Source organism: Podarcis raffonei, chromosome 3, assembly GCF_027172205.1.
Source record: "Podarcis raffonei isolate rPodRaf1 chromosome 3, rPodRaf1.pri, whole genome shotgun sequence".
NCBI lineage: Eukaryota > Metazoa > Chordata > Lepidosauria > Squamata > Lacertidae > Podarcis > Podarcis raffonei.
Window position 1 is genome coordinate 113,339,527 of NC_070604.1, and position 13,170 is coordinate 113,352,696.

Below are 13,170 nucleotides of genomic sequence, written 5' to 3' on the forward strand. Positions count from 1 at the left end.
CATTCTCCCAATGTGTGCAATTTCTCCATGCTGGCACCACCGATGGGGGATACTTTTAATTCCCACTGTATGCAGGCGGTTACCATTTTATGCTGGCCCTCAAACTTAAATGTAAAGGGACCCCTGACCATTAGGTCCAGTCGTGGCCGACTCTGGGGTTGCGGCGCTCATCTCGCTTTATTGGCCGAGGGAGCCGGAGTACAGCTTCCGGGTCATGTGGCCAGCATGACTAAGCCGCTTCTGGCAGACCAGAGCAGCGCACGGAAACGCCGTTTACCTTCCCGCCGGAGCGGTACCTATTTATCTACTTGCACTTTGACGTGCTTTTGAACTGCTAGGTGGGCTGGAGCAGGGACCGAGCAACGGGAGCTCACCCCGTCGCGGGGATTCGAACTGCCAACCTTCTGATCGGCAAGTCCTAGGCTCTGTGGTTTAACCCACAGTGTCACCCACGTCCCTGGCCCTCAAACTTAGGAAGGAATAAAGCAGCAGAAGGCTTCTGGAGATACACTTCTTGTTCTTCGGATCGGGATGGGAGGGCACTGTGGTGCAGAAGGGAGCAGGCCAATTGAGGCTACAGTAAGTGAGTGGACAGAAAGGTTCTTTGCATTGTCATTTACATTTCATCTAACAAGAGGAACAAATTCAGAGCAGAATACCTAGACAGGAGTTGTGTGTGCATCTCTTTAAACCGGCTGAAGCCAAACAACGAAAACCCAAGAAGTGGTTCAGGCGCAATTTACCAAAATGCATTTAAGTACTCACTTTATCATGCGTGAAGTCGGAAAACACAGCAGTGATCTTTCCAGATGCAAGGCTTCAAGCACGGGAAGGTGGGGGAGAAAAGACAAAGACGAAAAATTATAGCCAAATCATACAGTGGTACCTCGGGTTACAGGCGCTTCAGGTTACAGACGCTTCAGGTTACAGACTCCGCTAACCCAGAAATAGTACCTCGGGTTAAGAACTTTGCTTCAGGATGAGAACAGAAATTGCGTGGCAGCAGCAGGAGACCCCATTAGCTAAGGTGGTACCTCAGGTTAAGTACAGTTTCAGGTTAAGAACGGACCTCCAGTTCTAAATAAGAGCTTAACCCGAGGTACCACTGTATCTGAATGCCAACCTGGTTGAACCCCATGACATTTAAAGCAGCAACATAGGACAAGCAGAGAAAATAACAGGTGCTACACATAAATCCTAGCCAGACAGGCCAAGGCCCGAGTGACAGTTCTTCTCTGGTACCTCATTTATTCTGTCTCTAGAAGGATCCCAATCTGCCTTGAAGCAGACCGCAAAAATCAAACAGCTGTGCCAAGAAGATGAAAAGAAGCATAACTGCAACACATTTTGCCCACCTGAGTCCCACATGTTAGGGGTCTCTCAAGCAAACAGAAGCCTTGCCATTTCCATCAGTTAAATAGTGAGGAAGTTTACCCTTTCTGCTTCATCTTATGAATCACTTCAGAGAAAACTAGAGCAGAACAGTGGGCACCAGACCACTGCAACACTGCTGCTCTTGTTTTATTTAAATACAGTGGTACCTTGGGTTAAGTACTTAATTCATTCCGGAGGTCCGTTCTTAACCTGAAACTGTTCTTAACCTGAAGCACCACTTTAGCTAATGGGGCCTCCTGCTGCCGCCGTGCCACCGGAGCACGATTTCTGTTCTTACCCTGAAGCAAAGTTTTTAACCTGAAGCACTATTTCTGGGTTAGCAGAGTCTGTAACCTGAAGCGTATGTAACCTGAAGCGTATGTAACCCGAGGTACCACTGTAATGCTGTCAGGGCATAAGGTATTTTATAGAACAATGTAAGTCAAAGGCTGGCACCTCTTCAGAGCAACCCCCAATCTTAGGTTCATGTTGGGGGTGGGGGTAGAAGCGGCAGTATAATCCCCTCCCTGTTCCAACAGTCAATCACTCGATGAAGGTGTTTAGCTGTCATTAGGCTGTTTTGGGTTTGTGTGTCTCTTTCCACCCTAAATATTTTATTGTACTTCTGCAAACCTCAGTCCAATACTACCTCCCTCTCTCACACATGGCTGTTGCTGTTTTGGCTGCATAAGCAACAACACTCACAAGGACTGGGTGGCAATTAGATCTAGAACAATACACAGTCCTAATGCAATACACAAAGTCAGCATGCGATGCGACCCTGAAGGCTACCAACATGTCGCACTCCGAACACAATGGAACTGCAGCCAAATTGCAACAGTGCTGTAATTATTTCGGCAAAAGGTGTTGTGCCCATACTGAAGATGGGAAGGTTGAGGCCGAGAGGGAATTACTTGTCTAAAGCCAGCACCTGGTTTTCTACAGCACAGGTGAAATTTACAAGGAGAATTTCCAGCTTACTCTTTTTACTGGGGCACTAGCTTTCCAATCTGCAGTGGAAAGAACGATTGAATGCTGTTGCAGACAGGTATGAAATAAAGCCTATTTGTCATGAAGCAGAAGAAAGAACACCCCGCCAGAAAACATAAGATAAGACTGCTATAAGGCAGGCTTCCTCAACCTCAGCCCTCCAGATGTTTTTGGCCTACAACTCCCATGACCCCTAGCTAGCAGGACCAGGGGTCAGGGATGATGGGAACTGTAGTCTCAAAACATCTGGAGGGCCAAGGTTGAGGAAGCCAGGCTATAAGGTGTCTCATGGCTGAGACTATGTTTCACTTTGTACGTCTAAAAAGTACAATTGCTTTAAAGAAGAAAAAGCCTCACTCAGTGTAGGTCAGATTTTTGTTTCTACTCCTTATGCCTTTTCAACCCCTGCCATGTATTTGGGTGTTCCGATTCGTTACTCAATTTATCTTCAATCCTCACTTTAATGCAAAGATGTTGGACAAACTCCAGCACTTCGCAGCCTCTCTGTTCAAGGCAGATCCCAAAATATTGCTCAGGGTGGTTGTGAAGAAGAGGATGGAAATTCAAGCTGATTCAATAGCAGGTTTCCTACAATTCACAGGGAAAACCTCACTGCTCCAGACTGTACGCATATGAAAACACCCCTCTTGCTCGCTTCAGTTATTGGACCAAATGTGCCAAGTGAAATACAGTGGTACCTAGGATGCAAACGGGATCTGTTCCGGAGCCCCGTTCGCATCCTGAAGCGAACGCAACCTGTGTTTGCACGTGCCGCGATTTGCCGCATCTGCGCATGATGTCATTTTGAGCATCTGTGCATGCGCGAGCGGCGAAACCTGGAAGTAATGCGTTCCGTTACTTCTGGGTCGCCGCAGAGCGAAACCCAAAAACGCTCAACCCGAAGTATGACTGTACGCAGCTTGACACAAATAATTTTTTCCCTTAAAAAGAAAAAAAGGGCTTCTTCTTTAATTAAAATAAACCATGGGTTAAGAATTATTCATAATTCATAAAAGACAGTCCAACTGCCTTTACAGAGACGGTGAACTAAGAAGCTGCTTTCCCTTAATGCTGATATTTTTTAATACAACCCACTTTAAGCCCCAGTGGCAGTTGGGGGGTGGCTGGGAGAACACTTTTTTTTAAAAAAAGGAAATTTGTGTGCTTTGTTATCCTGGTGGCCAGCTCTATCCCGTTTTCTTCTCCAGAGACAGAAGGCAACATCAGCAGCTGGGCGGACAGGGGCCAAATGGGTCAAAAGATTCTGCCAGCTACAAAACCGAAAATTTCCCAAGATGAAAAGCACCACCATCATTGCTGAGCAGTATTTTGTGAGACACTGTTTCATCAGCAGTGCTAGCTAAGGACAAGGATGGTAGGAAGCACACAGTGAAAAGGTTTTAACGTTCTGTTCAGATCTCTTGCTCTGTTACGTTCCCAAAAGCAGAGATGGGTAACCTGCAAGCCCAGTGGTCAGGAATGATGGGGTTGGAAAAAAGCATCACCCAGAGGGTCACAGGTTGTCCATCCCTGGGTCCTTGCAGAGGAGGGGCAGTCCTAAAAATGAAATATTGCATATCCCTCCATATCCCCCACCAAACTGTTTTTTCTTCCACAGCTTCAGAATTCCAGGGAATTTCACATTCACCAAGGATTAAGCAAGTCTATTTTTACCAGCACAATTTAGGCTCCTACACACAAAGGAGGATCAGTAAAGAAAGGCAATTACTAACACAAATATAATTAAGTAAAGGGTACCAAACGGAAGATAAAGTGATCAAGAGCTGGGCTCTTATTTAGCATATGAGTGGAACAGTTTTAATATATCCTTTTCTTTCCATATCATAGCAGCTTTTGTTGTGTTTTGAAGGTGGATGAAAATTTACGTAGGTGTATTTTAGATTTTTAAAATAAGGAAACCCTAAATTCAGCTACTATATCTGCAGTTGCAGCCCACGTAGCCCAGAAAACCTTTTGTGTACTTACTGCTTTGCACATTCCACAATCTGCTCAGGAGCAGTGAATAGCTTCTGCACGGTTCTCTTGGCAACGCCCTGTTCCTTTGCCAGCTGTTGTATGCCTTGAATTATTTGCTGGGTGTGCTTCACGCCCACTTTGATAGCATGGCAAAAGTCCTGTTGCAATACGTTCTCGGCAGCAGCTTCCAACATCACTATTTATTCAAATTCAGAGATGGGAAAGTCAGTCACAGCTGTCTTCTTCGACCGATACATTTCAGTTATCAACCAATATTCACAGAGAAACCCAAATGGCAAGTGTGGATTTTGAAAACAGAAGCTAACAACTTAACCTGCACTCTCACAACGCAGGTCATTTCATTTTGACATTGATCCTGACAAAGTAGAAACAGTAAGCCATGAGACATCACATACAGTCGTTTGAATGCAACAGCCTGTTGGATCAGACCAGTGGTCCATCTAGTCCAGCATCCTGTTCTCACAGGGGCCAACCAGATGCCTGTGGAAAGCCTGAAAGCAGGAACTGAGCCCAACAGCAGTCTCCCCTCCTGAGCTTTCCAGCAACTGGCAACCAAATGGAGACAGATCATAGCCATTGTAGCCTTATCCTCCATGTGTAATCCTGGTATGCCCTGTGGAGGGCCTTAAGGTCCACAAATGACAACATTTTGGAGGTCCCAAGGTGGTTAGATTGGTCTCAACTAGGGCCAGGGCCTTTTCAGTACTGGCCCCGACTTGGTGGAACGCTCTGTCACAAGAGACTAGGGCCGTGCGGGACTTGACAGCTTTCCGCAGGGCCTGCAAGACAGAGCTGTTCCACCTGGCCTTTGGTTTGGACTCAGTCTGACCCTTATGTTTCCCTCCCCTTATGGTCCTGATTTATCGGCTACTTTTAAAATGAGGCTGCATTTTAAATTGCATTTTAACCTGTATTTTAAATTGTTGTTTTTTTCTTTTTCTTTCCCCCCTGTTATGTTTTTACTGTGATTTTATTGGTGTTAGCTGCCCCGAGCCCGGCTCTGGCCAGGGAGGGCAGGGTATAAATAAATTTTATTAATAATGATAATAATGATAATAATATTTTAAAGTCATCCAGGTTGGTGGCAATCACTGCTAGGGCTGGGCGATATATCAATATATTGTCCAAAACCGGTTTGACTTCCATATTGTGATATCAGATCCAGTTTCATAATTCTTGATCTAGCAATGTATCTAGAATTGTGTGTGTGTGTGTGCGCGCTATGCAAAAAAACCCCAAAAACCAAAATGTGGGGGAAATTGTGAAGCCAGCCGATGCTTCTCTCGATTCCAGCATTCCCTGTTAATTCTGCCAGCTCAGCTCTCCCGACTCCTGCAGAGGGCAGCGAATCACTGGCAAAAATCACGATGCAGGGAAAAACGTGAAGCCAACCAATGCCTCTACATAGCTCCATCCTTATTTCAACCACCATGATATAACAGTATATCACGATGCTTTGGTGGTGATATATCACAATGTTGAAAACCAGATATTGCCAAGCCCTAAACACTGCTTCTCCTGGGAGCAAATGTTATAGTTTAACCATGTGCTGTGTGAAGAAGTATTTTCTTTTGTCTTTTTTTTTTGGTCCCTCTGCGAGGGAGAAAAACAGTTCTCTATTCATTTTCTCCATCCCATGTGTAAATTTATACTTCTATCATGCCTCCTCTTACTCGTCCTTTTTCTGAACTAAGAAGCCTCAAATCTTGTAACCTTTCCTCACAGGGGAGTTACTCCGTTCCTTCGATCATTCTGGTTACCTTTTTCCAACTCTACAATGTCCTTTTTGAGGTGAGGCAGCCAGAAATGTGCACAGTTTTCCAAGTGTGGTTGCACCATTGATTCAAAGAAAGACATCCTACCTACAAAGTTTCAGTCCCATTAATAAATTTAGTGAATGACCTCAAAACTGAGGAATCAGGAAACCACTTAAGTTTAGAACTGGTTCATACACATCAAAGTCCTTCAACACATCTCTCAGTCCCTCAATGTTCAATGCAAGAACCAGGAATTATTGCACCTGAAGTTATCTAAAGTGATACATGAAGTCAAACTGCAATGTTTTCATCTGTAGTTGCTGATTCACACATGCTAGTCATCAAGTGATAAATATGTGTATGTGAACCAGCCCTTGGAGAGAGGCGCACACAGGTTTTCAAATGAGCCTTCCATCTAAGCCTTCTCTCGGCGCTGCCACTCTCACAGGCAGGTTTGGTAGGGATGCAGAAGAGGGCCTTCTCGATGGCTGCTCCCAGACTTTGGAACTCCCTTCCTAGAGAGGTTAGGCTGGCTCCCTCCTTGTCCTTCTGATGGAACTTTCTTGTTCCAGCAGGCTTTTGGGAACCGACAGTTTTTAAGGAAAGGGCTGGTGCTCTGATATTCTATTAATGTTTTGTTATTTTTAAGTACAGTGGTACCTCTAGTTACGAACTTAACTCATTCCGGAGGTCCATTCTTAACCTGAAACTGTTCTGAACTAGAGGCGTGCTTTCGCTAATGGGGCCTCTTGCTGCCACTGCACCGCCGGCACACAATTTCCGTTCTCATCCTGGGGCAAAGTTCTCAACTCGAGGTAACTCTTCCAGGTTAGCAGAGTTTGTAACCTGAGGCGTTTGTAACTCGAGGTACCACTGTACTGATTTTTTTCCTGTTCTTACTAACAGCTAAGTACAGGCGGAAAAAAACCCAGTCCTTAATTTTTTTAGCTATAAGCTGCCTTAAGTCCCTTTTAGGGAAAAAGGTGGAATATAAATAAATAGGGTACCAGTAATAACAATAATCATAAGGCTAACACCCACTTAACTTTAAAATAGCATAGAATGGCTTCATACCATACTCTGGCCATTTTACCAGTAAATAATCCATTTGAATCACTTACCAATTTGGCTACGAGGGGCTCCAGAGACCACTAAATCCAACGTGCTGGAAGACATTTCTTTTCGTGTGGGATTCACAACAACTTCGCCGTCAATCAGTCCTACCCTCACAGCACCTGAGAAGATACTCCATAAATTAAGATATTCCGTCAGTTAGCTTTTTGCAACTAAGGCAACACTAACTCAAGAGCTTGTGAGGATACTTTTCAGATGTGCTTTTAACATGGAAAAGCTAATGCCATTTGGGAGAACTGCATAGGGCAGTGGTTAGGCAACCTAAGGCCCGGGGGCCAGATGCAGCCCAATCACCTTCTTAATCCGGCCCGCGGACAGTCCGGGAATCAGAGTGTTTTTACATGAGTAGAATGTGTCCTTTTATTTAAAATGCATCTCTGGGTTATTTGTGGGGCATAGGAATTCATTCATTTCCCCCTCCAAAATATAGTCCAGCCCACCACATGGTCTGAGGGACAGTGGACCAGCCCACGGCTGAAAAAGGTTGCTGACCCCTGGCATAGGGCTTGACAATTGATTAATTCAAGAGATTTTGCTGTGACACACAAGTATTTCAGCAGCTGAACCGCTAAGAGAGCTGCCTACCCTTAGTTTGCGTGTACTGGACACAACTGATAGGGATGGGGATTTAGCTCTGTTCAAGAAAGTACAACTTGGTCTATCTGTGCTTTGATAGCAGGTTAACTCTGCTCCACATAGTACGTGGTGACCAGTAGATAAGAGAACCGAGGAACTAGTTCCCGGGGGGGCAATTTAGCAGCCCCCTCCCTTGCTGCACAGCAAACTACAATGAGTCCCTAAAGCAATTTTTGATACAGCAAGGAGAGGTTGGACAGCTGTTCAAGTAAAGACGAAGCAGAACTCCACTGTGTTGAAGGACAGGTGCAAATCACTGCACAAGTTGCACAGACTGAATGTTAATTCACTCCTGGCACAGATCTGCCAAAAAACCCCAAAAGGACAAGAGCCCAGAGGAACCAAACAGAAACCCATGAAAGATGTGCAAGAGGGAATAAAGTGGGCCCTGAAAAATCTGGCCACAATATTACACTTCATTACGCTCCTCAGCAAGTACTGAACTGGACCTGAGTCCAGAGTGACTGGACAAAACAGGGAAGACGGGATGATGGGGAGGTATTACCTGACCTATTCAAGTCCTTAAGGGCCCCTGCTCACATGTGATCTGTCTGTTTATATGTATGGACGTTTTGCTGTACAAGTGAATCAGGTTTATATTGTTTGTAGCTACTGTCTGTCTGTTGCTTGTTTTCAAATGAAGCTATAATTGCCAATAGCTATGCAACAATAAAGACCGACTACTTCGGAACTGGCCAATCCTGCAGCTACAAGGATGCTCTTACAAGACTGAAGCAAGACTAATCTAGATAGAATGTTAATAAACCAGCTCAGAGGCAGAACATCTCTTGAGGAGTCCCAAATATTTATTACAGGGGTGCAAACCTGAATAATATGGGGGGGGGGAGGCAAGTCCACCCCACATAATCACAAGACGCATACAAGCACACCATTTGAATGGCAATGCTCATCAACCGGGGGGGGGGGCCTGGCCCCCTCAAATATTTTACTGAGTGTGTCTGTGTGTGAAGGGACCTTGGCCCCTAGCAACTGGCTCTTATGATTCATTACAAGTTTTATTTACCCATTCTTTTATACAGTGGGCGCTTGGGTTGTGAACGTGATCCGTGCGGGATGCACGTTCGCAACCTGTGTCTGCACACGTGCGGGTTGCGATTTGGCGCTTCTGCGCATGCGCAAAGTGCGATTTGGCGCTTCTGCCGAAACCTGGAAGTAACCCATTCGGGTACTTCCGGGTTTCGGCAGTCCACAACCCGAAAAAACACAACCTGAAGCGGATGCAACATGAGGTATGACTGTACAGTATATGCTCTGATATATTCAATGTATCAATGACTTCAAATGTATCAATGTATCAATGACTACTTAAAATCCATCGGGGGGGGAGGGGGGGAGACACAATGTAATCTAGCTTCTAAAGATTTCTAGCCTTCATGGTGCCTGGATTTTTTTTCCTTTTTAATTTTACAGCTTCAAACTGGTGAGGTTTGCTTTCATTTCTCATAAACTTGTGCCATGCGTTTGTAGGAATCAAGCCGTCAGAGGAATTGGCCATTCTCCAGGCACCCGGCTTGAGTTCCTTGTTGACCTCCCCATCTGCGACTCCCGGCAAGATCAGGCGAGATCTCAATCGGCGATCCTCCTCTAGCGTGAGAAGAACACACCACTCCTCCCCTCTTCCCTGCCATCCCCAGGGAGGGGAAAGAGACAGACAGAAATGTATTTACATGCCTTTATTTCTGTCTTTCCAGCAGTACAGAGAAATGTGTCTGCACTCTCTTAACACCAACAGCAGAGAGAGAAAAACTCCTCCCCTGTACTTCCAGTACAGGTCAGATGACACTCTGAGCTAACATCCGGTGCTCAGTACAGTGAATAGACTGTTCCTTTGTTCCCACGGTACAGTCCCAAGCATCAACATCCTGTTTGGCTTTCCAGCCATCTGGAGCTCGCTGCTGCATTGCTCCTTTTTCGTAACAGCGTTTTCAAACCAATGCTAAATTTAAGTTAATGTATCTTTACTCACCAATGGGACCGTTCCATGGAATATCCGACAAAGCAAGGGCTGCGGAAGCTAAAAGTAATTGAGATGCATTACTTGAAAAATCTTTATACTGTTTTGCTAAGACTAACTAGTCTTATTTACAAAAAGTTTTTACCTCCATTGATGGCCAGCACCGCAGGATCGTTGACACCATCTACAGCCAAAAGATTACAAAGGATCTGGGGAAATAAAAAGAAAAGTTGATGCATGATTTCATGTAGCAGCCCTGTTCATGTATATGGAGGTACCAGGATTACTCTGGAGTGCGGCTATGTCTTTAGCTCAGTCTCCAATGAGGCATCTCCCAACGATGCGTTCTTTGTGGTTATCTAAATTCCAATAGGTAAGCTCCTACCCGCAACTGGGCACACGGTTGCCCAGAAGTTGCACGTTTAGATTTCTTTTCAAAAAGCTCAAGGCAAAGTACAGCTGCTTAAGGAAGGAGACAAAACCTCAGGGGCGGGGGGGGGGGGAAGCTCAGCCACACTCTAAACAGACATGGTAACATCCTATATGCAAGCAGCACACAAAGGCTAGTATTATTCAAGGTGTTGGGTGACAATCAAAGTTCATCATATTCAGAGTAGAACAAATTAAATCAATGGAGTTAAAATACTTAAATGTGGTCTACTCATAGAGTACAACTTAGCTGGGTATTTCCCGTTATAGACTGTGCACCTATGGAAGTTGAAATAAATAAATTTATCTGCAAATACAAAGGTCATTGCTAACGTTTAGGTAAGGACTATCGCCTTACAAGTGTTCTTCCACACATACTCATGTTTTGGATTTGCCCTCCCAACAAAGATGTGTCAGGAAGACCATCTTTATGTTCTTTTAATTCCCCCATGAAAAATTGTTCATTTAAAAAACAAAAAAACAGAGGTTCCTATCAGTCAGGTTTTCCCAACGTACTGTGGGGTTGATTCCCCTTAATGCCCTGCTGATTATTTATTATTGCTGCTTGCTTTTTGGATTGTTAAAGTTTTGTTGCCCAATAGTGATGTTATTCATTTTTGCCTTATTTAAAAATTTAGGAGAGGGATTTTTCCAGAGCCAAAGTTTTAAGATATTTCATTTAATAAATACCTTTTGGGTCCCCTATGTTTCTCATCAATTATTTTCTAATATACTATAGAAAGAGAAGACAACTGACTATTTCAACAGTGCGGCCTCTCACAGGGAGGCTAACTGGATCCACAGCATCCCTTCCATGTACAGAAGGGCTCCTTCCATTCATGGAAAACACTGAGACCCAGCAAAGTCTTCTGTTGGAGGAAGCAAGGTAAGGCGGGTGACATTTCCTACCTCATGCAGCCCCTAACACCCCCTCCCCCAATGCTTAGGGAGTTTTCCATGGGGCCAGAGAGATGGAGGAATCGGCAAATATTGCCTTCCTCTCTTCCTCCAGCGGGAGAATCTCATGAATGAAGTTCCACTCAAAAGAACGCTGGATCCAACCAAGAGCGATATTTCCCACATTTCTTTAGTAGCAACATACAAAGCGGCTATTTAATAGTGGTATCGCACTAACATCACACTAGGAACTAGGCTAGAAGTAAGAAGTGATCAAAGTAACTTACCTGTGTATCATAATAGTAGCCTGCTGGAAAGAGTGGTCTAATGGACCGATCTGTAAAACAGTATTAAATATTTAAGGTCATCTCTCTCTCTCAATGTCTAATTGTTTTCACAAGCTATTCACACTGCAGCAGATGGGGACATAAAACCAGTTAAGACAATCCCCTGATGCAAAGCAGGACCGTCTCCCAAAGACCATCTCCTGGGATCCAGGCACACATGAAGATCGTATCCAGACAAGAAATTAGTATCATTGGTTTCCATGGAAGAAATGCATGCAGGGCTCTATTACCTTGGAAGCCAGTCCACTGAAATCAATGAGATTTGCGTCCCGGTTAGAATGCTTAGGATCAGGTTTATGTCATCCAAAGGTAAGGAGCACTTAAGGCACAATTTCCCCTAAATATATTAAGAAACTACTGCACCATGGGGAAAGCCTTTAAAAACAAAGTCCCCCTTTTCAAATTTCCAAGAAATTATTGGAATAGTTATAATAGAACACAGCTCAGACTTATAGTACATACCTATTACTCTGCTTGTAAGAATTTCTTTATCGGTAGAGCTCAGTTCTCTTCTCAGATAATTGGTAGGAATTCTTCCTGCTGCAGCAGCTTTTTGTCGATAGTCAACCTTACATAAGAGACAATATTATTGTTCCCTTTTATTTTATTAAGCACAGGACAGTGTAGAAAATCACAAGATACCAATCCAGTTTATCTGATTCACCCAGACCAATAAAATAATTTTATAGGCTTTTGTCTAGAAATGTTTTAACTTGGTTATTTGAAAGATATTTGCATTATAACAAACTAGTATAATTTTATGCAAAGCTATGCATTATGTTAAATACTTCAGTGCTACTCACCACCAAAGGCATGAACTGAGATGGAGAAGGCTTCGTTTTACTGACCGCTGTCACCATCACTGAAGTATCACCTAGCTTAATTTTTTTTAAAAGAGGGGGAGAAAGGTATTAGGCACACTTCTTCAGTACAGAGCAATGAGATATCAATCTCTAGTTATATTTGCTATATTTCTGGAAAGATAGGCAAAATGTATCAAACAACTGAAACATATTTCAATGGTATATGGTTATTGAATAATTTTCTACCTGTACTACAGCACATCCGTCAGCGAATCGGGCTAATTTTCCAGAAGAGATTTCTAATTTTCTGAAGAAAGGAAATTAAAGAAAAGTTTCATTATGTGAAAATTTATATTTCTCTTAGATCTGTGTGGCAAGGGGCTGCATTATTCAGCTGACAGGCAAACACACCCTGCAAATGCCTGCAGGTGCTTTCATAATTTCATAATGCTGTAGGTAGAAGGCATGAAAAAAGGCACCCCACACACGTTTAGAAAAACTTTCATTTTACTATAAAACTGAAGCTGGTCAGCTGTGAGGGAACAGTCTCTCTGCACAAGTTTTGCTCATATTTATATACATATATATCTTGCAGATATAGCAGCAAAAATGAAATAAACATTACCAGCTCACATTAACAATTAAGAAAAGCACTTTCGACCTTTGAACACATGTCTTATCATCAATCTTGTTTGGATGCCTATTTATACGTTTTAAGTCAGGACTGATGTTTTCCCCCCACCTGCTCAGAAGTGACAGCAGCGTGGGAACATGTTTCTGCTTCCACTTTGATTATTTTTTTTCTTTCATCTTTCCCCTACCCACAAAGT

The 13,170-nt window shown here is 43.7% G+C and overlaps 1 protein-coding gene across 2 annotated transcripts in view; it reads right to left on the bottom strand.

The window, feature by feature from the left end:
- PNPT1 (polyribonucleotide nucleotidyltransferase 1) overlaps window positions 1-13,170 on the bottom strand; it is a 40,525-nt gene that overhangs the window by 25,991 nt on the left and 1,364 nt on the right. Inside the window, exons 2-10 of one of the 2 annotated variants that reach the window (XM_053383663.1) lie at window positions 12,587-12,647; window positions 12,341-12,415; window positions 12,000-12,105; window positions 11,478-11,527; window positions 10,010-10,073; window positions 9,877-9,924; window positions 7,241-7,354; window positions 4,351-4,537; window positions 766-817 (exon numbers count right to left, since the gene is read on the bottom strand). In XM_053383663.1, coding sequence (XP_053239638.1) covers window positions 766-817; window positions 4,351-4,537; window positions 7,241-7,354; window positions 9,877-9,924; window positions 10,010-10,073; window positions 11,478-11,527; window positions 12,000-12,105; window positions 12,341-12,415; window positions 12,587-12,647 — 757 coding nt within the window. The remainder of the gene's footprint in view (window positions 1-765; window positions 818-4,350; window positions 4,538-7,240; window positions 7,355-9,876; window positions 9,925-10,009; window positions 10,074-11,477; window positions 11,528-11,999; window positions 12,106-12,340; window positions 12,416-12,586; window positions 12,648-13,170) is intronic. The other variant, XM_053383664.1, reaches the window with a different exon arrangement.